General features: G+C 41.3%; 1 protein-coding gene across 1 annotated transcript; it reads left to right on the top strand.

The window, feature by feature from the left end:
* Window positions 1-938: 938 nt before the first annotated feature.
* phc2a (polyhomeotic homolog 2a (Drosophila)) lies at window positions 939-25129 on the top strand. Its single transcript, XM_085260234.1, has 7 exons — window positions 939-1229; window positions 2076-2238; window positions 12220-12298; window positions 13460-13571; window positions 14000-14126; window positions 17084-17333; window positions 24586-25129. Exons 2-7 carry the CDS (start codon window positions 2101-2103, stop codon window positions 24738-24740), a joined length of 861 nt encoding a protein of 286 aa, XP_085116360.1. The 5' UTR covers window positions 939-1229; window positions 2076-2100; the 3' UTR covers window positions 24741-25129.
* The last annotated feature ends 2207 nt before the right edge of the window (window positions 25130-27336 follow it).

Genomic DNA, 27336 nt, shown 5'->3' with positions numbered 1-27336 from the left:
CCGGCCTGTGCGGGATGTAGTACGCAGCCTCTCTCCCGAGCGGCGGGGCACGACTAAAGCTGCATGTCTCTTCGATGGCACAGGCTCCAGCGGTTTTATTATGAAAGTGATCTCGGTGGACAGGAAGTCGTGGTTTTCCTGCCAACTATTTGATGTTTTATTGGTAATAACTATTCAAATTTGATTTAATAACATGGCCATGGTTAACCTGGCACAAGTCTTTCGATCTATTTCTAAAATATAATGTTTGGGATACAGAATCATATTTTCTATGAAACTGTAAATCTCTGCAGCAGGTCACAGTTATTCATACTGCGTAAATTCCCCTAATGTTAATCAGCCTGAAAATATCTGGCTGATTACAGCCAGATATTTTACATCTGGAAGCTGAACTGAACCGTGTCCACGGGCTGATCTGCACGTCCCACTCTGCACGGTCTCGGATTAACTCTAATTAAATGCTATACTCATATAATCCCGTTCACCCTTTTGTTCCTTTAGAATCGTATGCCATTCACTCTTGTTGTTGTTTGTCTTGTCTTTCTATTCTCCTCTTTTTCCTGTCTTTTCCTCAGCCAACCAGTGGGACGGATGGCTGTTGCTGTGGGGCGATATAAACAAAACGGACTAAACTGACTGAAACTTTCATTGGTCCAATAAGTTCACTACCCAGACTTTTGTGTTTTGCAGTGGTTTCACTGCATTTTATACATTTAAAATATATATATATATTTCTCATCTCACTCGAAAACATTTCTTTCGATTAGATGTAAAGAAAGAAGTTCATGTTTTCCGAAGAGATATATGGAAATGTGAGTTTAGATTCAGGAATCGAAGCGCACATATTTGCACAGCTCTTTTTCCTCTTGGTTGTGGCTTTTAATTTTGAAAGCGCTTGCCGGAAGTGCTTTATGTAACTTTATTTGGCTTGAGAAATGAACACACACTCCAAGTGTATAGTATTGTGTGCAGAAAGAAGGAGAATGGTGAAACATAGTGCGGTTATGGTAGGGTCGCTAACTTTCCGCGTCCTCGTGTAACGCGGTGGGCCCGCTGCCCGGTAAAGATTCCCGGGTCGGACTCCTTGTCGTTTTCACGGAGGGAGTGTAATCAGTATATGGAAGCGTTGTTTGGAGCCGTTGAACAAAGAGCTTTTCTTCCCTCTACTATTGTTACGGACTGGGACGGCTGGTATCCCTCCGATCCAGAGGCGGTCTCGAACCGTAAAAGTAAGTAAACTCATCTTTAATGTCTTTTTTTAAGGAGAAGAAAAAGGTGCGTTTGAATGCGCTACTTTTATCCATTACGCAACCAGCAGGTCCAAGTGTCCGCCTGGCTAAACTGATTTGATTCAAAGCTAGCTGTAAGTTTACGCAACACTGCATATATATATATGTATGTATGTATTTACAGGTATATTTGGTTCACACGGGTCTTTCGCTTAAATGTAATGTGTGCTGTTTAAATTTGAGCCAAACTCCTTGTTTTGTTTTCGTTAGCGAGTTTGGAAAACTAACACTCTGCGTTCTTACCGTTCAAAGTCACACAACCTATAGTGTTAACGTTATCCAGATCACATGCATATATATGGCAGCGTGATTCCACGGTTCTTTCTTTCATTTTTTTTGGTGCTTATTAAATCGTGGGTTTCCACAGCAACCGCGCACGTACAACCCCACGTTAGCCTAACTGAGGTCCCCCTTTGTAAGAGTGACTCACGCCATTCTTAAATCTGGAAATTCAGATTCAGTTAAGGCACATATATACGCTCGAATCGGACCGGGACACAGTGGATCCTGTCTTTATATCAGCATGAGTTAAAACTCAGATTAGTGCAAGAAGTTGGCAAAAGAACCAAAGTTTACATGACTGAAAAAACAGCTGCTGTAAGGGATTCAGGATCCAAAAGTGTTGCTGAAAGATTAAAATTAACACTTTTCATAATCAGTGTTATATCAAGGCGGTGAGCTTTGCCAGAGACACTGAGTAACATTTAATTGTCTCTTCCAAATAATGTGAGACTTCGTCCACATGGCGAGCACTTGTTGAGTTTGTCATGTTGCTCCTGTTGACAGGTGAGGGGTGCCCTGTGCTCCAGTCATGACCTCTGGGAATGGGAACACTAACAGCACCCAAAACAATGGAGAGAGTAAACCTGCCCAGGCCATAGTCAAGTCTCACATCCTCACCCATCTCATAGAAGGCTTCGTTATCCAAGAGGGTGCAGAGCCTTTCCCTGTGAGTACCGGAGCTATGTATGTTTCTGTTAATGCAAATGTTTGTTGAGTGCATGAATACACAGCCTGAAAGTGACAACAGAAGATTAGATTTGATATATCTGACAGAATATAATGTTTTGTGTTGTGTTTGTCAGCTGTTCCTCTCAGACTTCAGGTTTCTAACAGTCTGAGTCCTAATCCTCAGAACCCATTGCACAGTGTTTGGCTCTTTCTATCAAAAGACTTCTTATAGAAAAACAATATTGATTTTCTTTCATCCTCGTCTCTTTTCACCATTTTCAAGGAGAAACACTTGCGTGAAACTTCACCTTACACCGAATTATTTTTTGTTTGCAGGCCTGAGTGCTCCTCATCCTCCCTCTTTGGGATTTTTGAGCCACTACTTGAAATTTTCTTGGCAGAACTGACTTTATGTTTCTATATAGATTATAGTGCATTATGACATTATAATAATTGGCCTCACTTAGTAAATCTGTCCAATAATGTATAAAAAAATAAAAGCATCTTATTTTCTTATATTTACGTGCTGTGTACCTGCGCTACGCCTCACTGGTTAGGATTTCCATGACTGCAGTAAAATTCTTCATCCATCACTTATCCCAGCTGCCCTGAAGAAAAAATTAATTCATGATGATCCCAAAGACTGCAGTTACTAATGACCACTGATGACCTTAAACACATTTTTATAATTTAACATAGTCCATAATCTTGAGCTTGTGTAGCGTTCTGCGCTCTTCATGCAGAAACAACTCAACAAGAAGCAGTTTATATTCCAGAGTTGTGGTGTTCACAGTTCAGCTGTGGTTAAAAACTTAAGAATGATCAGGAGGTAGGGATGCAACGATACCAATTTTTGCAAACCGATACGATACCGATACTTGGATCTGAGTACTTGCTAGGGCTGCTCGATTATGGCAAAAATGATAATCACGATTATTTTCACTGAAATTGAGATCTCGATTATTTGACGATATTTATTTAACCCTTTAAGACCTACTATAGAACCAAGTCCGCCAGAGCTTATATTATTTTTTTACATGCTGTAGTGCCATTTGTGGGAGCATTTCAAGTTGCTATACATCAATACAACTGTTATAGCCCATATTTTAATGATATGTATGCATTAAGTCCACAGTAACTACATTAATTGCAAAAAAGTGCAATAAACAAAAAAAAATTGAAAATCGTTTTTGTTTTTTTTACATATATTTCTACTTGGAGAAGTTTAAGAGGTTTATCCCTCAAAACTTTAAATACAAAAAAGTTGCAAAAATAGTTTACAACAACAGGAAATTTATTTTGAGTGTCTTCATAGTTTTATTTTGGAGATACAGCAATTTTTATATACTGCAGGAAAAACGAAAAAACAATCCTATGATGCAAATTTGCAAAGAAAACAGCAGGTGCATCAAAATAAACTATTTCCAGTTCTAAGCATCCCAGAAACTATTCAGAAAAGTCAAACATGACCAGTATAGGCTTTTAAGGCCTACAAGTAAAAAACTACATTTCCGCAAAAATTACGCCACTTCCGGTTTCGGGCAGGAAATGGCGGACATGCGATAGTTCGCGCTGACGTCTTTTTCAATGTGGGAAGTGTTACGAACAGCTGATCGGATCGGCAAAGCGTGTTTCTGGAATATTATGTTTTTGTTCCTGCAAGCGCTTTTTATGCAATATTTGCAAAGCTTTATGTGGAAGGAAACCGTGACCGAGGACAAGCTGATGGCATAAGATGTAAGTACAACTCCTCCAGTTTCATATGCAAAAAAATTATTGCGCTAGCTTATGCGGTTCCGGTTCTACAGGGATTTAAAAATAGTTACACAAAACGGAGCGTGCTGCTCTGACCGTCTTTAAAGGGTTAACAATAACAATGTATTGAATAATGACTTTAAAAAATAATATAAAATAGTGTGCAACACCACTGAAGTTTTTTTTTTACCTCTCTTTTCAACCAACGGCAGTCACTCTCCTCTCCAAATAACTTCTGCTTAGCTTTCCGAGCTTCCCTCGGGTCCTCTTAATCAGCGGTCTCCAACCTTTTTTGCGTCACGGACCGGTTTATGCCCGACAATATTTTCACGGACCGGCCTTTAAGGTGTCGCGGATAAATGAGGGAGGGGCTAATAATCGGCTCAGTCATTTTTAATGATCGTTGAAAGCCCAGATCGTAATCGTGATTAAAATTCGATTAATTGAGCAGCCCTAGTACTTGCCGATACAGAGTACAAAAACCGATACTTCTACCACACACACACACACACACACACACACACACACACACACACACACACACACACACACACACACACACACACATTCAATGAATTGGAAGACAGGTTTTATTTTATTCTCTGCCAATAATAAATAATATCTTAATAAAAATGACCACAAAAAAATTTCAAGTGAAAAATAAGCACTTCTGTTAAATTATTGCAGAGTCTCCACATTGTAATTTAACAAAATATCACTGAACTATTGGCACTGTCTCGAGCTTTCGGAATAATAAATAAACACTTCTGTTTGGAATAAAATAAATACAAATTAGGTTTGAGAATAAAATAAACTTTTAAATTGTTGCAGAGTGTCCATATTGTAAACAAACAATCAAAATAACGAAAGTATTTGGCATTGATGAACGAACTCCCCATCTGCCCGTGGTCATCCAGAGCGATAAAATGAGTCAGAGCCTCTGTTATTTTAGCTGCCCGTGGATTTTCTCTTGAAATTTTTCATCGCTTTTCCAAAACCTGAGTTAAAGTTGGCTGTTCCGGTCCACACTGCTGACATTTTGTTTATCCTAGCTACAGCAGCCTCCAGTAGGGGTGCAACGATACACAAAATTCACGGTTCGGTTCGGTTCGATACTTTGGTGTCACGGTTCGATATTTTTTCGATACAAAAAAAATGTTCATGCCTTTTTAATTTGTCATTTATTAAAATTATAAATATATATTTTAACTCAAAAGTACAGTTTTTAAATTTAACCCTAACCCTTGTGCGTGTTTTTTATTTTGACAGTGAATGCGCACCTGCGGACCACTTATGTGCAGCCCTGGTTATTTAGCTCGTCATATTGCAGCCACAGAAATTATTTTGTCCATGAAACCATAAAGCTGCACTTTCTTTTTGCCTTATAGTCTGATTTGTCATAACTTCTCCGTTTTGTGGTAAGCTTTTCTTTGGCTGTCACTTCTTCACCCTGACCTGTCTTATTTGGCTCAGCAGAACTGAAATATATATCCTGCTGCTTTTACACACTCACTCACATAAGCTCAGCGATCCTCTGTGTGATCAACCTCTCACATGTTTAAGCTGCGGGAGATTTCACTTGTCATGTTTGCATAGTAAGCTAACGATTAATAAGACGATGTCAGAGGAATTGGTGCACAAATTATCATCACTCACAGATCAGTGCTGTCGCTCTCTATACACAGTTCGCGTGTTTGCAAAGTGAAAGCAAAAAAACAAGCGCAAATTCAAACGCGATTTCAATATGTCACATATTGACAGTGGCTCACCGATGCCAATGACATAATTACCCAGCTACATTTCTGAAAGAATGCAAAAGCATTGACATATATTTTTCCTTCCTACAATAGCCCGACGGGCAGGGCAGAGATAGATTTTGGTAGCCCGACTGGAAAAATCGCTAGCCCCAAGGCGTCGGGCTAGCGATATTGCGAGCCCTGTATCTGATTGAGGAATCACTCATCTTTGGAAAAGAGAGTTTACTACAGAGAAATGGCTCTTTCCAAAATAAAAGCTATACTATACGCTTCTTCTGGGCTATATTCTCAGCAGCATATTAAACATATCAGGTCCCCATAAGGAGAATCATGTGCTAACGGCTGTCTAAATGACTCGGGTAAAGTTTGTAGCATGCGTGCTTGTTGTTTTTGTCTGCTTCCACTTGTCTTTGCACTAGGATGATGTCGGCGTAAATGTGCAGTCATATTCGTTGTGTTCCCACTAGTGCTGTGAGCATTAATCTCGTTGAAATGACCTTAACGCCACAACACGGCAAATCTCTGTTAACGAGCTACCCCTGATCGCCCCGTGCGTGGGGCTAGACGGCCAACACATTAACGAGCTAACTGCGCTAACACACTAGTTCCCACCCATGTAATTGAGCATTGCGTGGCACATCCAACATACTGTTTTACTTTAGTCCATGACTCGCTTACCTTCAGGGTCATACGTCACATGAAAACCAAAATAATTCCAAACGCCAGATCTGGGGCCCGTTCTTCGTACCTCGCTAAGTAGGTTAGCCGGATTAGATTGTTGACGATTTCGCGTGATCCTGGATCAGTCGGTTCCCCGAAGCTCATCCGGGACTTGCTGTCATAGCAACAGAGCCGTAAGCGTAAACCTGCTCGGGAGCAGGTTTACTTTATGTAAACAGGATTAGATCGCGGCCACGCAGGTATGTCCGCTTCATTTATACGAAAGCAACAGCGATATTTTTCCACTGTTTCACCATAAATAAATATTATCAATGTAACTAAAGATAATGCAGCACTTGATCCTTTTATTGATGTCACACAGATACATACAGGTCATTTCCTAAAAAAGGGAAATGTACTATTAACATTCTATTACATGTATGTGATTATTACAGATGTAATTCATATTTCAGAGTAGTAATTGTAAATTACTTCGTGTAATCAAGATGAGAGACCACGGCTATAAAAGCGAAGGTGGATTTGGGAAGCCTGTCGCAGCCATGTCCTGTCCGTATACGCGACCAACCCATTGCGGAAGGTGCAAGATTGATAAGGAGAGTCCTCAGAATTCAGCGTATATTGCGGGACAGACAGGATCCTTTAGCTCAGCGCGACAGTGTGCTCATAGAGAGATATCGATATTCCCGTGAGGGTATTATTTACTTAACCAACTTGTTGACGAGGGGGTGCAGGACCACCACCTGTCTTTTTTTCCTCTGCCCTTTTCTTGGTTGCTGTTATGAACAAACTAACAGAGTATTACAGGCCAGTATTACCTTGCCAAGAGACGCAAAGCAATCTAAGAGATAAATATTACCATTCTGTAGAATACTCCTGTATTCCACTTTTACTTGTTCCCATGTTCTTGTGGGTCCTGTTGTGGCTCTAATGTGAAAGGGGATATAATATAACATATTATAATATAATATAATGCCATATGATATTGGACAATATAGTGTCATATGATAGATCTACCCTACCGCCTACTGGTGTTGGCCAGAGGGGCCGATGGCGCGATATGGCAGCCTGGCTACAACCGTAGCTGCCTCCACCAGTGTGTGAATGTGGGAGTGAATGAATAGTGGTATCGTAAAGCGCTTTGGGTGCCTTGGAAAGCGCTATATAAACCCAATCCATTATTATTATTATTATTATTAAATTACCTACGAGTTTGATTTGTCAGCAACTTTCTGCCAGCCCTCTCTCCTTGCTTTTGCAGCCTTTGCGGTGTTCTCTTGCGTTTTAATTAAACTCTGAAACTCCTGAAATCCCTCACTCATGAGTTCTTGCTCTGCTGCCGGAAAATACCGAGCACGCCCCTTGGACATTTTCGCCGACCAATCAGCGGGTTGCCGATCAATGTTTCTACTATCGATGCGTAGCCCCTTTTACGACACCCAGTGATGTCACATTCCTGCGTCCAGCTGTAGTAATCGTCAACAGCAGGTGTGTTCGGGGAACCGGATTAGCGAGCTCACGGTTAGCGCGATGATTTGATCTTGGATGTGTCATTTGATCTTGGATGTAGTAAGCGACGTACGAAGAACGGGCCCCAGAATGAGGGTGGGGGAGGTTCAATTTGCCATGTTGCAAGGAGAGCTTAACTTCTGTCTTGCTAGCTTGCCCTGCGCTCTTCCTTCTGACGATGCTGTCTGTGTGGAGCGCTCAGTGGATCTGCGCTCGACAATGCAGCCTAGGCGGAGTAGTCGAACACAGATTCCCTGAGCGCTCAACACAGACCGCATTGTCAGAAGGAAAGTTGATAAAATAAATTACAAATGTTGTATTGTTCGATACATATGCGTACCAAACCGAAAGCACTGTATCGAACGGTTCAATATCGATACGAATATCGTTGCACCCCTAGCCTCCAGTTTCTCTTCTTTTTTATTTTGAGCTGCCAGTCTGACTCGTCTAACCCTGTGCCTGTTTAGCGCGGGATGTCCCCCTAGTGGCCAATCCAAAAAACTACAACAAAAATGACAAGCCACCCTCTGATTAATGAAATGAGTTAGTATCGGTTCAATGTATCGGTTAACTTTTACGAGTATGAGTACACACACATTTTACAGTATCGGCCCCGATACCCGATACCAGTATCGGTATCGGTGCATCCCTATCAGGAGGTTATGGCATTAAATGCAAAACTACATGATCTGCTCCACTTTGTTTATTATGGCAGTTGTTTTCATGAATGGTCTGATAGTCTGTCGTCATGAATTATGGGATGGCGTCTCCCCCTATTTCATAAAGGATGGTCCAGTGAAAGTCTTTTCACATAACGTGGCTACTCTGGTTCTGACGATCTGTGCTGATGGTTTTACAAACTCACTGTCGAAAGCTGGAGCGTGTGGCTCCACGTCCTCCCATTGTGCAAATGTGAAACCAGACTTTCCCGTCTGTGGGAGCTGTTACGTTGCACTTTTGGAGCCAGTGTCTGCGCAGTACTGACTTGAGGTGCAATCACTGCGTCGAACTCCCGCCCACACCGACTGGACGTGACCACGAACATGCCCCTCTGCTCTTTTAAGGTAGCCCAGCTGCTCCAGTTTGAGGGTATCTGCTGATGGGTTTACCGTTACTGACAGCTTGTTAAATTAAGGTAAATACAATCACGTCACTATGATTCAAAAGACTCACATCTTAACGTCTTATAGTTGTACACAACACCTGACATCACTCTGTAGCTCCTGGTGGTGATTTGTTTGCTAGATTAGCTGTTAGCGTATGCAGTGTGTTACTGGCTAGTTAGCAGTGCTACACACATTTTTGAAGGATTTATTACTCCTTAGTTTGTGTTGTCTTATTTTAAACAGAGGTGATGTCAGCAGAGTTGCTTTTAGAATTATCTGGACATTAAAAGTCATTCTTTGAGATTTTAACATAAGACTGAGGATGATATAGAACTGCAGATTTAAACAGTCTTAGATCCACTCACAGAGCACTCTGCTGACATGGAAACATTAAATAAAATGTTAGATCTAAAAATGCAGCAGAAGGTTTGATAGAAGTTTAATTTGTCCTTTTCATGTAATAACAGAGTCCACATTATTATGAACAGATAGTGAGGGAGACCAAGCTGGGTGTCCAGAGGTTTGGAAAAGCTTGTTTCCTTTCTGTCACCACAGCTGTCCTGTGCCAGATGTTCTGTTGACTCACTGAGAGACATCATTTCAGAAACATCAGGAGGACTGAAGCTTATCGCAGGGATCAGCCTGCTAGAACAGCCTGTTTCAGTTTAAGCGTTGTTTTCAATAAATTTAATGCTCAAAAAAGGTTTAGTGTTCCATGTTGAAGCAAAATATGATTTTTGCCATTTTTCAAGTGGTCTTAAAGTTTTGGACTGTGTATTATCCCCTCTGGTTACTCTGGAATGAATGGCTTTGAATGACTTTATGGCAAATAAGACTCTATTAGCAAAACACAATGTGAAAGAATTCCTTATTAAAGTGAATAAGTGAAGACCTTTGACTTTCATCAGGTTTTATTTAATGCTGTCAAAGAAAATCTCATGTTCTCTTTATGCAGTTGAATATATTCAGTGTTTAAAGCAGAAACTGTGCAGGTCTGAGATCAGCAGCTTTCCTAAACACTGTTTATGCTCCTATATAATGACTCCAGTTACATGGATGTTTAATCTCTTTGACTTTTTGAAGTTTAGTCCAATGTAATGTGGGTAGTTACCATTAAGAGTGGACATATAAGAATATTTATCTGTTGTCACTGGGCAGGGTGAGGAATCCTAGGTCAGCATCTGTTACTCTATAGACAAAATAATCATCACAAACTGTCAAATGTGAAGTTTATCCCTAAAATATGTGGAGACAGAAACATGCAGCTGTTTACAGATATTTATTTAACAGCTCTGCAGAGGAAAAGGAGAACAGTTCAGCCTGTAATGTAACAGTAATGTTGGTGACTGGGCAGCGTGATGACTTTTGGACCTCGGTGTAACAGCATCAAGTTAGAAGTTAGAATCAAACTTATGGGAGAGGGTAGCCCTCAAACACGTAATGAGAACGACCAATAACAGCTGAAACCATCTTTGGGTAAAACTTATCTGAGAAAATGTGTTTTTGTTTAGTTTTACCACAGTCCCATCTGCTTTATGGCCTGTGCTGCAGCTAGACACCAGGGGGCAGTAGAGATGGCTCCAGGTGTTTTCTACATTCATTGGTCTGAATGAGTAATGTCACATTAACAAGATGAGGATTGTGCACGCCCCTGCCCAGTGTCTTAAGTTTCTGCCTTATTACTGTTTTGGAGAATGCTGTGTGTGTGTGTGTGTGTGTGTGTGTGTGTGTGTGTGTGTGTGTGTGTGTGTGTGTGTGTGTGCACACATTACTGTGAGGTAATTTAATGTGATGTAGGCACAGTAAAAATGCTAAAATTTTATCAGCATTTCAAAAACCAAACATGAGCACACTGTGCATGTGTGTGCAAAAGTTCAAGGCCTTAACTTTATACAAAGTCTGTTTGGGCTGAGCAAGTGAAGTAAGGTTCAGTGACTGAGGGGAAAATGAAATTTGTGCTCTTTGAGCACTTTGCCTGGGCTGAGCCACCTGACTGCTCAGTGGTAGCCTGTATCACCATGTTCAGTTTCATGCTCCTCCAAAAGTACAACAAACTGCATGTAAATCAGTGCCTTTGTTACAACATCAACAGCATGGTTCATTTTAAACACCTATTTGCACAACGCCTCCTGGTGTATAACACAATGCAAAAATACCAGTTAAAATTCTGGGTTTGATTCAGTCACTTTAACTCCTCCTCAGAGGCTTGATATTTTTCCCAACCATAAAAAACGACTCAAAAAACACTAAAGATAAAAAGCCTGAAATTTTCACTGTTTTTTGTTTGGTTTCTTACCATCTAAATTGTTAATTAGTATAAGCAATGTGAGCGACACAGAGAAACCATGAAGGTCCTGGGTTCGAATCAGCTATCTGGGGCCTTTCTGTGGGGAGTTTACATGTTCTCCCCTTGTCTGCGTGGGGTTCCCTGCAGGTACTCTGGTACTCGTTCTTCCTCCCACAATCCAGAGACATGTAGTTGGTGGGATTAGGTTAAAGTGATGATTCTAAATTGCCCATAGGTATGAATGTAAGTGCAAACTAATGTCTGTCTCTCTGTGTTAACCTGCAACATGACCTGTGTAGGCGGTACCCTGTGTTTTGCCACATGGAAGCTGGGATAGACTGAAAAGGAGAAAAATATTTTTGTTTTGTTTTATTTATTTTTTGCCAACACAAATAAAATCTTACTCTCACAGCAACTTTAATAAGTGCTTTTATTTATTTAGATTACTTCCTTCTTCTGTTGCTCTGTCTAAGCAGATTTCTGTAATTCTATAATTCAAACCAACGACATGTTTGTTAAACCGTTTCCTAACAAGACCGTTGGAAGAAGCCTCAGCATTAATATGCTGTTTATCTTTATTAAAAGACTATGTATAACAGGCTTTTAAGTCATGTTTTTAACCACAGTCTTCTTAAAAAGCTTTTGTTTTTGCTAATTATAGAATTATTCCTAAATAGTTCTAGGATGACGTCAGTTCTGCCTCCATAACCCACCGGCTGATCGCTGTAAGATTTAAGAGAGACACAAGGCCTTTTATTTCCCACTAGGACAAGAGTGATTATAGGTCATACTATTAAGAAAGTTTCATTCATGTACATGCTTATGAATGATTTCATCCAACAGTATTTAATAAGCATGAGTGCACTGATATGTTTTTGTGTCTGCAGGTGGAACGTCCATCTTTCTCAATAGAGAATCTAAGAAGATATACACCAGATTCAAAGATGGACAGCCTGTCAACAAAGGGTTTGTCAAATTTAAACGTTTCTCTTTCTCAGAATATGGGTTTGGTTTGGACACGCTTGTCCCTGTAAATCAGTCCAAAGCTGTACTGAGTGGTTGTCTTTATTCCTCAGATTCCTTGTAGACTTTCAAAATCAGTGCCCAGGACTATGAAGCTGTTTTTGTGGCTCTTGGTGGCCCGACACTTTACTAAGACAAGCTATAAAATTAATTTATAACTTTTTAGAAATGCATTTCTCTGGATTTTTATAGTTATTGTTCTGTCTCTCACTGTTCAAATCAACTCAAATTGTAGACTAGAGGTAGATTTCTTTATTTAGTGGGCAAACTTACAAAATCAGCTGGTGTTCAAATATTTTTTTCCCTGACTGTAGATTGTACCAACATCAATTTGTGTCCCACTGTTTTCCAACTGTCAGTAGGCTTTTGGATGGCCCTTTGTAATAAATGTATAAATGAAAATCATTACTGTGCCTCAGCATATTTGACCCGTCCAACACTTCTTCCCCAGCTGGGTTTGTGACAAAGATTTGATTGACTGCAGAGCTTCAGAATACACAGTAAGCTGTAGTCAGTACCACCCACACCTTCATCCTTGCTCAGTTATATGCAAGATTGAGGAGATTTCCAGCATTTCTTTTCTGAGGGTGCATGTAGAGGTAGAAGGTGTAGGACAGCATCATGTTGAAGATGCTTAAAAGCATAAGAGCAAGCAGGGACGCTTGTTTTGCATCACTTTTGAATGGGCTCTGAACAGGAACGTTTTACAGAATGATGCCATATGCATTTTCATGGAAGGACGGTATCATCAAAAGCTCCCTAAGTTGGAACAGTTTGTTAGTCCAGTCTGATCTGTCACTACCACAGGGATTGGTCGAAGGGTTTTGAAAGTAGCAAAGTGACCTCAGCTGCACATATAAACGTGTTTTGGCTGCTCAGTGAGACTAAAAAAGTGCCATTAAATTTCATTCAGCATTTATTTTGTGTAAGAAAGCAGTCAGGAATACTGGGCATAAAGGGAGTTGTGTAGAACTCTAGAGTTGTGTTAGCCCCTTGTTTTGGTTAACAGCTTTGGTGTTGGTGCTGCTGGATGCAGTTCTTTTTACTGGATGTTCAACAGTTTCAGCGTGATGATCACAAAGATTGTGTTGACTGTTCCCTCAGAGGTAAAGGGCCAGCAGGAGCCCATGCTGACCTGTGAATTATGCGGCAGGGTGGATTTTGCCTACATCTTCAAAAGATCTAAGAGGTTCTGTTCTACGGTCTGCGCTAAACGGTAAGATCATTGTCTTCATTTTCACAGTTCACTGTGGTTCACTGCCTTAATATTGTCTTCGAGCTGATACATCATTAGTCGACATTTAGGAGAATATGACTGAGGAAGCTACTTGAGTGTTTGGTCCAGACTTTGCCTGTGACCTCAGTGTCACATGTTTCTCTCCCGTGTGCAGTGACTTGCTGTGTGCTATAGTTCCAGCTATTTTAAAATATTTTAGGGTCTTTACCTTAGAATATAAAGCACCTTGAGGTGACTACTGTTGTGAACTGGCACTATAGAAATAAAATGGAACTGAATACAAAGAACACTTCTACTGAGAATGACAAAGGAATAATTTAATTCACAACACACCAGACGTAAACATCTAGTTCAGATTTGTGAATGATGCACAGATTTTGAACTTGCCTTGTTTGCTATCCTTGTAGTTACAATGTGGGATGCACAAAGCGAATGGGTCTGTTCCCGAACCGCAAAACCACCCTGGAGAACATGAAGAAGCAAAAAGCTGTGAATGGAAACCACAAAAACACCATCATAGACTCTAAAAAGAAGGTGAGACAGTCAGGACTATTTACCCTAATGAAGTGAAGGATAACCGAGAGTGGTTTGCAAAGATGGTGGTGGTTGGTGCTTTGAACCCCGGCTGCTCCCGTCTGCATGTGGCTAACATTGTAACGTTAGTAAGATGCTGAACCCAAGTTACTCCCAGTGCATCCATCAGACTGTAAATGTTACATAGAAGTGCAGAGTGTGTGTGGGTTTGCTGTGTCTCTCAGTACGGTCTCAACAGCATAGAGGAGGTTTCAGTACTCTAGCAGAGCTGAACACGGCCATAGAAGCTCTTTAAGCTGTCAGCGGGACTGGTATCTGCTCCTTTGTGTAAGAAGGAACAGGATAAGCACTGCCCAAACCAGAGAGTGGATATCTCTGACCAAACAATCAGAAACAAGCTTCATCAGGATGGCCTGAGGCACGAGTCCTTCAGTGGCCTTGTGCTTCCTGCAGTTTCTGAAGGATGAAGAACTGAAATGTTTGAAGGTTGCCATGTTGCCACCATCCTGGAGGTCCAGACTGGCTCTTAGTCCATATTCTTGTGCCTTCCCAGTGTCATCAGCATGGACCCTACCACTAACAAGGGTGTTCAAAACACAAACAACCAAAACATAAATAAACACGAGGCTAAGAAGAATTCTGGATTCTGCTGGTAAAAAAAACGGGTACCAAACTTTTGAATATGGTTATATATATAGATATATATATATATATATATATAGATATATATATATATATATATATATATATATATATATATATATATATATATATATGTATACATATATATATATATATATATATATGTATATATGTATACGTATATATATATATATATATATATATATATATATATATATATATATATATATATATATATATATATATATATATATATATATATATATATATATATATATATATATATATATATATATATATATGTATACGTATATATATATATGTGTATGTGTATATGTATATATATGTGTATATATGTGTATATGTATATATTAGGGGTGCAACGATATTCGTATCGATATTGAACCGTTCGATACAGTGCTTTCGGTTCGGTACGCATATGTATCGAACAATACAACATTTGTAATTTCTTTTATCAACTTTCCTTCTGACGATGCTGTCTGTGTTGAGCGCTCAGTGGATCTGCGCTCGACAGTGCAGCCTAGGCGGAGTAGTCGAACGCAGATTCACTGAGCGCTCAACACAGACAGCATAGTCAGGAGGAAGAGCGCAGGGCAAGCTAGCGAGACAGAAGTTAAGCTCTCCTTGCAAGATGGACCTCCCCCACCCTCATTCAGATCTGGCGTTTGGAATTATTTTGGTTTTCATGTGACGTATGACCCTGAAGGTAAGCGAGTCATGGACTAAAGTAAAACAGTATGTTGGATGTGCCATGCAATGCTCAATTACATGGGTGTGAACTAGTGTGTTAGCGCAGTTAGCTCGTTAACGTGTTGGCCGTCTAGCCCCATGCACGGAGCGATCGGCGGTAGCTCGTTAACGGAGATTTGCCGTGTTGTGGCGTTAAGGTCATTTCAATGAGATTAACCTGAAAGCACTAGTGGGAACACAACGAATATGACTGCACATTTACGCCGACATCATCCTAGTGCAAAGACCAAAACAACAAGCATGCTACTAACTTTAGCCGAGTCATTTAGACAGCTGTTAGCACGTGATTCTCCTTATGCTGCTGAGAATATAGCCCAGAAGAAGCGGATAGTATAGCTTTTATTTTGGAAAGAGACATTTCTCTGTAATAAACTCTCTTTTCCAAAGATGAGTGATTCCTCAATCAGATACAGGGCTTGCAAAATCGCTAGCCCGACGTCCCGGAGCTAGCGATTTTTTCAGTCGGGCTACCAAAATCTATCTCTGCCCTGCCCGTCGGGCTATTGTAGGAAAAATATATGTCAATGCTTTTGCATTCTTTCAGAAATGTAGCTGGGTAATTATGTCATTGGCATCGGTGAGCCACTGTCAATATGTGACATATTGAAGTCGCGTTTGAATTTGCGCTTGTTTTTTTGCTTTCACTTTGCAATCGTGCGAACTGTGTATAGAGAGCGACAGCACTGATCTGTGAGTGATGATAATTTGTGCACCAATTCCTCTGACGTCGTCTTATTAATCGTTAGCTTATATGCAAACATGACAAGTGAAATCTCCCGCAGCAAGCTTAAACATGTGAGAGGTTGATCGCGCAGAGAATCGCTCAGCTTATGTGAGTGCGTGTGTAAAAGCAGCACGATATATATTTTAGTTCTGCTGAGCCAAATAAGACAGGTCAGGGTGAAGAAGTGACAGCCAAAGAAAAGCTTACCACAAAACGGAGAAGTTATGACAAATGAGACTATAAGGCAAAAAGAAAGTGCAGCTTTATGGTTTCATGGACAAAAGAATTTCTGTGGCTGCAATATGATGAGCTAAATAACCAGGGCTGCACATAAGTGGTCCGCAGGTGCGCATTCACTGTCAAAATAAAAAACACGCACAAGGGTTAGGGTTAAATTTAAAAACTGTACTTTTGAGTTAAAATATATATTTATAATTTTAATAAATGACAAATTAAAAATGCATGAACATTTTTTTGTATCGAAAAAATATCGAACCGTGACACCAAAGTATCGAACCGAACCGAACCGTGAATTTTGTGTATCGTTGCACCCCTAGTATATATGTGTATATATATATGTATGTATATATATATATATATGTGTATGTATATATATGTATGTATATATATATATGTATATATATGTATATATATATATATATATGTTATGTATGTATGTATGTATGTATGTATATATATATATATATATATGTCTTTTCTCTTTTTCTTTTTTCTTTTTTTTAAATCAGACTGATGTATTACACCTATAAATGAGAGAAAAACCTCAATATAGTCCCATTTTTCTCTCGGACTCTCTCAGACCGCTCCCTGTGTTCAGAGGCCTGCTGCTGCTCTGCCTACTGCTCACTCAGTCCACCCTGCACAGGAGGATTCAAATCAGTGTTCAGATTTGTCCCTCTACAAAAGACCCCCGTCCCCCGTGTCAGTTCCCCAGCGCCTGCCTGTGACACAAGGCTCTGAGCTGCCACTGCTGCACCATGGCTTCCTGCCCAGTGATCCGGGGCAGTGGAACATAGGGGACGTTTACGAGTTCATCTCGTCTCTGCCAGGTGGGTGATCAATCTGGTAACGCCTGCGTTCATCTCCAGCTGTGAATTTTTCTTTCTTTACAGTGCAGAAAGAGTCAAGTGTGCACAACTCTACAGAGGCTCTTCTCATTTATTCATAATTTGTTTCTATGGAGACAGACAAACTTGTAATAACTTAAACTGAACATTAATCTACAAATCGTTAAAGGCACTTAACTCAATCGATGACAACTAAAAATCTCAACCAGTCTAAATCTCAGTGACCTGAAGTTTTGTGAAAATCTTGTGAATTTTCTAACCCTGAGAGGAAGCCACTTAGGGGTTTCAAACTGATACCATTGGTGTATCTACTATCTGCTCTCAGACAAGTTCCAGTGTCAGTCATCTTGGACTCAGCGTCAGAATCAGAATACTTCCTCAGGGATTAATAAAGTTTTCTGATTCTGTTTCAGAGGTGAGAAGTTGCGTTTTCTAAAAATCTTGTGAATGCAGTAACTGGACATGACGTAGGATAGGTCTATCTCCTAAATATCTTGGCTGTAGCTCAGGTGGCAGAGCAGGTCAGTCACTAATCAGAAGGTCGGTGGTTCGATCCCAGGCTGCCTCCTGGCTGCATGTCAAATATCCTTGGGCAAGATACTAACCCCATGTTTGCCTACTGGTGGTGGTCAGAGGGCCCGGTGGCGCCAGTGTCCGGCAGCCTCGCCTCTGTCAGTGCGCCCCAGGGCAGCTGTGGCTACAATGTATCCCATCACTAGTGTGTGAATGGGTGGATGACTGAATGTAGTGTGAAGCGCTTTGGGGTCCTTAGGGACTACATTTTACCATCTTTGACGAGTTCAAATCTCAGTGACCTTGACCTCAAGGTTAGTGGTCAAGTTTCTGTAACCTTCTGAATGCAGTAACTCAACAACAAAGTCACCTCGGATTTTAAAACTGATACCAGATGTGTATCTACAAGGAGCTAAGGGGTTGCACTGGCAGCTGCCAGCAAGTTTGTTTTTCCAGTGAAATATATAAAAATGCCAAAGATGATACGGTTTGTCAGGCATAAAATAATATTTTTACACCACCAAGGTATTACCAAAGAGCCTTTGGGATGGTGTGTTGGGTATGTTCTTTAAAAACTCGAGATATCTGGACAAATGGAGGACAGAACAAGCTGTCTACAGCAGCTGACCAAATTTAAAAAATCCAGCAAAGATCTGACGCAGATTAAATTGATCCTGACTCAGCTGATCCTGTGGTTTGCTGAAGCCTCATCATCAATTGATTGATTGATTGATTGATCAGACTTTATTCATCCCAAGGGAAATTGGGTTAAGGCTGCCAGCCGTGCCAGCGCCATCTTACCCTTCTGACCTACACAAACATCACATGGGGAAGACAGGTCAGAGAGGTATAACAATGGTAAATACACAACATGAGGAAATACGAGGAGAAAAAAGAACTCCCCCCAGACTGAGCTCCAACAGGGAGATCAGTTTGAGAACAGAAAAAAAAAAAAAACACCTCAGTGCATACAAAAAGCACATGACTATCAATACACCATAGAAACACAAGACAAGCAACAGGGGCGGGCAAAGGGTAATAGAGAGCCGGTGTAAACAGCGCATCCGGTCCTGCAGCATGTCTGCGCTGGTCCAGTCGACCGCCATCTTCCCCAGGAGGGGACAAGCATCGAAGCCGTTTGGAAAGGGAGGGGGGATGAGTGTGTATCAGTGTATGTGTGTGTGTGTCCAGAGTTCAGCTGAGACGGTGTCCTTCGCCCTGCCAGGCTAAGTAAACAGTCTTCCAGCCAGCCAGCCAGGTGGCCTTGCATAGGGGAGGAATAGTCTAAGCACCGTCTGTTTTCAGGGTGTTTTTGTTCAGCTCCAGCCTTGAGATCACAGCTGGCGCCGAAGTGGTAGCTGCATGAAGTGATGGTGGTTTTTACTTTAGTGCGAACAACTCATGTGAATTTCAAAGCTGTTCTAACAGTCCGACACTGGTCTCTCAATCTCCTGTTGGAGAGCCGTGAGCTTCTCCATGATGTTATCAAACTTACGCTCCGTGATGTTGTCATTCTGGGTGGCTGTAGCTCAGGAGGTAGAGCAGGTCACTTACTGATCGGAAGGTTGGAGGTTCGATCCCAAGCTCCTCCAGTCTGCATCCAAGTATCCTTGGGCAAGATACTAACCCCAAGTTGCTTTCCGATGCATCCATCGGAGTATGAATGTGTGTGAGTGTAGTTAGAAAGCACTCAGTATAGAGGTAGTGCTTGTGAGAATGGGTGTGACTGGGTGAATGTGGCGTGTATATGCTTTAAGTACTCCGGGAGAGTAGAAAAGCGCTATATAAGAATCAGTCCATTCTTGTGCTCAAAGAGCCGATTCTGAGAACTCACGACTGCAGTGAGCTTCTCCAAGGTGTAATCAAATTTTCGCTCAGAGGTCTTATTCTCAGTGTTCTTCTCCAAGATATAGAATAGAATAGAATAGCCTTTATTGTCATTGTACAGAGTACAACGAAATTGGAGTGCCACTCCCTTGGTGCAAGTTTCAATAATAAATATAAATGTAAAATATAAAAAGTACAAAAAAAACAATCGTAAGTACTCAAACAATAGTATGTACAATATATACAGGATAGCAGCATTAATATAATGACAGTATGAATAGCAGCATAATATAATGACAGTGACGGTATGGAATAGGTTCAATTGTTTTTGTGCTTATTTACTACGGTGATAGCTCTGGGAAAGAAGCTATCCCTGAATCTGTTTGTCCTGGTTTTATGTGACCTGTACCGTCGGCCTGACGGTAATAGTTCAAACAGTTGGTTGCTGGGGTGAGAGTGGTCCTTGATGATATTGCCAGCTCTGCTGAGGTACCGAGAGTTTGCAGTGACCTCCAGGCTGGGCAGAGAGCAGCCAGTGATCTTCTGGGCTGTGTTGATGACCCTCTGCAGTACTTTCCTGTCTGCAGCTGAGCACCCTGCATACCATGTTGTTATGCCGTACGTTAGGATGCTCTCTATGGTGGCTCTGTAAAATGTCACCAGCAGCCTCTCCTCCAGGTTGTTCCTCCTGAGCACTCTCAGAAAGTGGAGACGCTGCTGGGCCTTTTTAACCACCGCTGTAGTATTTGCAGTCCAGGAGAGGTCATCAGATATCTGCACGCCCAGAAACCTCATGGAGTGTACCCTCTCCACACAGCTCCCGTGAATGTAAAGTGGGGCCGGGTCTGCTCTGCCCTTCCTGAAGTCCGTGTTGCGCTCAATGAGCCCATTTTGAGAACTCACCACTCATCCCATCGATTCAATCCCAGCGGGCAGCCTTGTGGGGTTTTGAACAGCCGATTCTGCTTTCTTTATCTTCAATAAGCCAGGGCCAAGCCAGCTCCGATCAACAAGAACCCTGTTATCATGGTTCCAAATAGGTAGATATCTTCAGCGTCTTCGATCGACAGTCCCGCCAGGCACACAACCCTCCAGTTCTGCCACCTGTCCATCGTGTATCCGGCAGGGAAAGTACAGGGAAAGTGCGACCGCCTTCACCAATTCAGACGCCACCAACCTTCCAGTTAGTAGATGACCTGTTGTCCCACATCTACCACACTGGGCTGGCTGTCACTTCCAGTTAGTAGCACAGGTCAACTTCTAATTGGAAGGTTGGTAGTTCGATCACCATCCTCTAACTGAAGCATCAGAGAGCAACTTGGAATTAGTATCTAATCTAATTAGGCAAGCTGAAGAGGGCGGTGATCGAACTACCAACCTTCCAGTTAGTAGATGACCTGTGCTACTAACTGGAAATGACAGCCAGCCCAGTGTGGTAGAACAGTCCCCATCAACAATAACTGCTTCCTGAGAGTGGCTGTTTTCAGGTCATCAAGCCACTGATGTAATGACACTGAGTATTCAGGACCACCTGTGTGTCTGTGTGAAGGGGAGTGAAACAGCAGTGATGGCTGAGAATATCCATGGAAGACAAAAGGCTGCATTTAACTGCAAAACACAAGTTTGGCTTTCCAAGTAACTTAAGGGTTAACCCAGGGTTTTCTGTACTACTAAGGTGGTTTACTCCTTAACAGGGTAAGTCGTCATGGTAACTTGTGCTGTGAACCTATCTAGCTCTGAAGCAGGTTAAAATCCAGATCAACAATCAGTTCTCCAGAAAGTAGCATCACCTGTCCTGGAAAATCTGCCCGACCTCTGTACACACACAGTAGGAGGGTTTATTGTTTTTTAATGGAGGTGTCTTTGTTTCCCTAATGAACGTCTGTAATAAATAATGTCGATGTTTAGACACAACTTCATTCTGCGACACCACGCCCAACATGTTGGCAGAACCTTCACTGTATATCAAAGTCATACATACATTATGTTTGAATTCTATTTTTATATTTAATATTTGCTCTCAAATCCAACACTGAGTGTGCAGCTGAGAGAATAAAAGCTGAAACCGTCAGATACAGGTTTCAGTTTAAAATCGGCTGGAAGTGCCACATTTACAGTTTGTTTTAAGCATATTATAGAGTTACTGCTGGTTGAATGTGTTTTATATGTGCAGCTTGTTAAACTGTGCTTTGCTAAAAAACACTGAATGAATCACAAACTGTCACATTGTCACAAGAACACAGGACACATGTTACGATTACCTGTTCATTAGTTTAAAGCTTTCCAGTAAGCTTTAAACTGGATCCATTTAAAGATTAAAGTTGCAGAGCTCTAATGTTTAACCATCAGCTTAGGAATCAGCAGTGAGAGTGCACTCAATGTTAAAATGATCAACTGGATTTAAAATGATACCATTCTGTGTGCTGAATCACCACGTTAACAATGAATGATCGTGTCTTTTTTTACAACAGTGTTTCATTTTATTGACATGTTTTCTATGTTTCTTATAGATTTTAACACATTTCTAGTAAAGCTGTCACATGGATCATTTTCTGTGATCCATAAAGGCTGGTAATGTAAATGTGCATTTGAAGTGTTTTAAGTAGCAGGTCATTTCAAATGCAACATTTCTGTCAGCTGAACAAACATCAGCAAACACACAAACTGTGTGTGTGTGCAGTCTGTGACAGTGTGTTGCTAACTAAAGGTCCAGCTGCTGGATTCCCAGGGAGAGAAAAGAGTGTAACTTTAGTCAGAGATGGAGGAAGACAGATGAACAGGTTATAGTTAAAGGTAAGAGCTGCAGATTTAAAGGTTACATGTAATGTCCTCATTTTTATTCCCATATTAGATCTGTATATAATGTGTTTTGATAAGTTGTATATTTTCACATTGTGAAACTCCCTGCAAAACGAGCTAAGTATAGTAACTTTGTGTTATTCAAATGCTGATGTTGCATGGTAGTTTTGTGCAGGTTAAACAGGTTAGCTTGCTCACAGTCAGTGTTGGGTTACATTAAATGTAGCAAAGATTAATGTGGACTGGAGCTGCTGTCGCTTAGATTCATTCACTGAATTTCTACCAACTGTATAAAGACAGTGTACTGTTAGAGTAGGATAAGTCAGCAAAGATGGCTCAGTAAACATCTGCTTACATTTAGTTGAATTCAGTTGTCTAAATCCACAAAGAGCAGCAGGTCAGCTGACCTGTTCACTAATAATCACAACTGATGTAGAGTTACTGAATCCCACCTTAAACCCCGACTGTAAACGTTTTTCTGTTTAGATGTGGAGGCAAAGTCGCCCTCTACAATATAGGCAACAGTTTGGAATGATGTTTGGAAACTGTCTTTCACTGCCTGTGTCCTGCATCACTCGTTTAAGCTTAGTGCATTCATTAGAATTAGAAAGTAGATTTGTATTCTCCCGTTGTAGTCTAATGTAAAACTAGGTGTAGTTACCGTTGGTAGAATTGTCCTTCATGGAGCTACTCTTTACTTCCTTACTTTCAGTACATTTCACTTGTTTACTTATACTCGAGTAAAATTGATTTAATACTTCAACTTTTACTGCAGTATTTTTTTTAATTCAGGTATTTGCACTTCGGCCTATTTCAATAATGTCTGTACTTCTGACACTCTGTGCCTTCATAAATTAGACAGCAAAGCCTCGACAATCTCTCTGAGATTGCAACCAATCTGTCCAAGTGAGGCTATGACTATTTGCTGAAAGGTTACCTCCTGTCAGGGGATATTTGCTGTCTTTAAAAAATAATAATAAAATATCAATATTTGGGTTCCCCGTATTAATACAATATGCCTGCGAAAAATTTGGTGATGCTATGCTGTATCAATTTTTTCCTCCACCCCCTTTGAGTTTAGTGATGCAAGGCTTGGATGCAGTTGCTCAGCTGTGGAAAACTGCTCCATGAGCCCCTCTCCACCCTTTTCTTGATCTAATCTGAAGACCACCTGAAGTTTGGAGCTGACTGTGATTTTATGTGGCCTACCACTCCATGTCTGGGTTGCTGTTATTCCCAAGTACCACTAACTAGATCATTGAAAAGATCATTGGAGCCTCTGTTCCCTCCATCACAGACACTTATCGCACCCACTGCATCTGCAACGCCACCAGCATCGTGGACGACCCCACACACCCCTCACACACACTCATCATCCTGCTGCCTTCTGGCAAGAGATACCGCGGCATTCGGCCCTCACTGCCAGACTGCCAAACAGTTTCTTCCCTCACACTCCAGAACACTCAGTGACTGGACCGACACGCTGACACACACCTTCTTACACCAAGTGACTTTTTGCACAACACTCAGTCTTTTGTGCATTTCTATTGCACTGTTGTGTCTGTATCATTCTGTTGTGTCTTTGTTGTAGACCATGTAGCACCATGGTCTTGGAGGAATGCTGTCTCGTCTCACTGTGTACTGCACCACTACACGTGGTTGGAATGACAATAAAGCCACTTGACTAACAGCTGACTGCAGAACATTTAGTAGTCAGGATTTTTACTGATTTTTACTCGTGAACTCGAGGCTGGTCACGAACATGATCCTGTCGGACATCAGACTGGTCGACTTTGGCCACACAACAAAGGCAGCAGTGAAATTGTAAGAAGTGAAGCTGAACACCAAACAGGTGTTAACAGCATGGAAATCCCAACCCTCTATGCAGATTAGGGTTGTCACTATCTGATTATTACACAACAACAGTCGATCATAGTGATTTCTTTGATGCCTGACTTCAGCAGTGTCCTGTTCTGATTCCGCTCTCTTTGTGCTTCCCTTTTCTTGCAAAGAGATCTCCGATAGATTGTTTTACTGTTCTCTGTAAGGACTGCATGTGAGCTGTGAACTCACCGTTGTCGCTCTGTTGCTGCAGGCTGCCTGGAAATTGCCGAGGAGTTCCGCTCTCAGGAGATCGACGGGCAGGCCCTGCTGCTGCTGAAGGAGGACCACCTAATGGGAACCATGAACATCAAACTGGGGCCTGCACTCAAGATCTTTGCTCAGATCAGCATGCTCAAAGACTCATAGTTCATCTCATCCAATACATACCCAGCTCTCAATGGCAGCTCAGCTATTACTGCACTAACAGGACGTGCTCAGGATTCCCCATGTTAAATAGTTCTCGGCTGAATTCAGGTCCCAAGACAATTTTCATTGATGGATATTTTGTAACTGTCTCCTGACCTAATGGCCGTCAGCTCCAACGTTTACACTGAAAACTTCACTGTGCCCTGTGGTTGGGAGGGCTGCTGTGTTAGCTAGGCAGTGTAGAAAAAAGTTTGATTACGAATACATTTAGTTTTTTATAGTGTTTATTGTACCTTAAGTTTAGCATTTCATTTGTTCTGGAGGGTGACTGTGAAGATTTCAAACGTGTGCCTACTGTTTCAGTAAAATACACTTTATTCAAGCCTCTGCGTCCTGCATGGAGTCAGTTATTCCTGAATGCCTGTGATCCGGCTTTAGGACTGTCTCATCAAACTCTGCGTGGTTCTGTGTCTGGTTTGCACAGTATTTGAGCTATGGGAAAAATACATTTAAAAAAATCACAAGGAAGTTAACTATTCATTTATCCAGCTTAAATACAGGGCTCTGATTAATTGTGTTAAAGTTAGACATTAGACAGTTAACAAAGTAACTAAGCTTTGTCCAGACTCTGCACTCTATGGAAGGTATGGTTTTGTTTGTTTAGTAATCTTTGACTGAAACGGAGGTAAAGATGCAGAACAGCCCAGCTCAGAGCCAAGATGCAGCTGGGAATGTGTAAGAGTATACTCTGTCAGAGCATGTCATTGCTTCATACACAATAACATTTAAAGGTTTTCAGAAAGGTGAACTATGAAGCAAGTTCAGGATAGCCAGGTGTTCTTATTTAGATGGCCCAAATATTCGAGCAGCTACCACAGCAGTGGCTTCACTCACTTAAAATGGGGCTATTTGCCTGAACATTTGTTAAACACAGACTGGTGCTTTCTGATGCTCTCCAAAATTCAAGGAGGCCTGGAAATTGCCTGGAAGTGTGCAGAAACAACAACAATCCAATACACTTTCTGCAAAAAACAGAAATAAGAAACCCTCAAGAGGCTCTTCAGCGATGGTACTTAGACTTTTTTTGTTGTGCTTTTATTGCACTGAAGCCGTCGTAATGTTTTCTTGGTATTGATACACAGTACTACTACTAAAACTGGTCTGTGGAGGTTCATCTCCAGGACAAAACAGAAACTAAACAACATTGTGTATGCTGTGCAGAGCAGTGAGGAGTGCTCAGTCCGTTACATTGGAGAACCTAAACCATAAACACATGGCACAACATAGAAGAGCCATACTGACAGCACATGACTCAGCCGCACATCTGCACCCTAGGACAAAGGTCACTTTTCGAGGATGCTGATGTTCACATTCTGGACAGAAAAGACAGATGGTTTGATAGAGGAGTGAAAGAGGAGGCCAATTATGCATACTGTCATCTTTGAACATGAGCTTACGACTCATGGCTCAGAGAAGGTTGGGGACCACTGCCTTAGATGATTCTAGAATGTACTGCATATGTGTCAGCCTTTTAATTACTTAAAAGCTGCCTTGTGAAGGTGACATGCTTCATTGCTATATGACAACATTCGTCTAAATCAGTTGGAAGACCTACACTTTTCCATGTTTATGGAATAGTGTTTGTCTGCTTCCACTCTGCCAGACTAAAGATTTCATTGGTGGTGGATGCACAGACAATATCAACTGGTCACAGGATGCCTTCATCAGATGAGCAGCTTGTTCGTTGGATCAAAAACAAAAACAGGAACAATCAGTCTGCAGAAACATGATGATTACTTTTGCAAGAATTTGAATTTACAAACACACAGACTCAGGTTGAGGCTGACAGCAGGAGCACCTGTAAAGTTGATGGTGTCCGTTGATTCAGTCACATTTCAGTTCACCACTTGCATTCATTGTTTCTTTACAATGTGCTTCTCGTGTCCTCTGTCCTCTGATCATCTGCATGTGACCTCAAGCAAACCAAGGATGTGTCAAAAATTAAAATACAGCTGTGGTGGGCTGCATCAAAACAATTCATGATTTAGTTATAAAATTATGTCATTAATATTGTTTATAAAGGTTTACAGATATTACATTGGATTCAAGTTTCCGCCCTTCCTGGGACACTGAAGGACATTCAAAGAGTGGTCCTGATTCAGTCCCTTTCTGTGTCCCTACTGTCATTGTCCCGTTGGGAGATGAACCTTTGCACCAGTTGGAGGTCCAGATTGCTCTGGAGCAGGTTATCAACAAGCATGCACTGTACACGTTCATCTTTCCTTTGACCATTACTAGTCTCTCAGTTTCCAGTCTCCCCCCAAAGCCATCCCCACAACATGATGCTGCCACCGCATCACTGTGGGGATGGTACTGACCAGGTGATGAGCCGTGCCTGGTTCATCCAGACATCATGATTGGCATTCAAGCCAAACAGGTGAACCTTTGTTTCATCAGACTAAAGAATTTTATTTCTCATGTAATGCATCATTTACTGAGGAGTGGCTTCGTCTGGCAGCTCTACCATACAGGGCTAATTGTTGCAGTGCTTCAGAAATGGATGTCTTGGAAGATGCTCCTCACTCCACAAAGCAGC

The sequence above is a fragment of the Mchenga conophoros genome, linkage group LG20, assembly GCF_057382185.1.
Source record: "Mchenga conophoros isolate Kocher_MC1m ecotype Shallow Benthic linkage group LG20, M_conophoros_male_GT1.1, whole genome shotgun sequence".
Taxonomy (NCBI): Eukaryota; Metazoa; Chordata; class Actinopteri; order Cichliformes; family Cichlidae; genus Mchenga; species Mchenga conophoros.
The sequence above is the reverse complement of the archived record's forward strand: the minus strand, read 5'-3'. Positions and strand labels throughout refer to the sequence as shown.

What these genes read in the sequence shown, in the direction of transcription:
- phc2a (XM_085260234.1), top strand. Translation starts at nt 2,101, where the DNA reads ATGACCTCTGGGAATGGGAACACTAACAGCACCCAAAACAATGGAGAG. An exon ending in GGACAGCCTGTCAACAAAGG is followed by an intron (nt 12,299 to 13,459) that starts GTTTGTCAAATT and finishes CTGTTCCCTCAG; the next exon opens with AGGTAAAGGGCCAGCAGGAG. An exon ending in TCATAGACTCTAAAAAGAAG is followed by an intron (nt 14,127 to 17,083) that starts GTGAGACAGTCA and finishes GGACTCTCTCAG; the next exon opens with ACCGCTCCCTGTGTTCAGAG.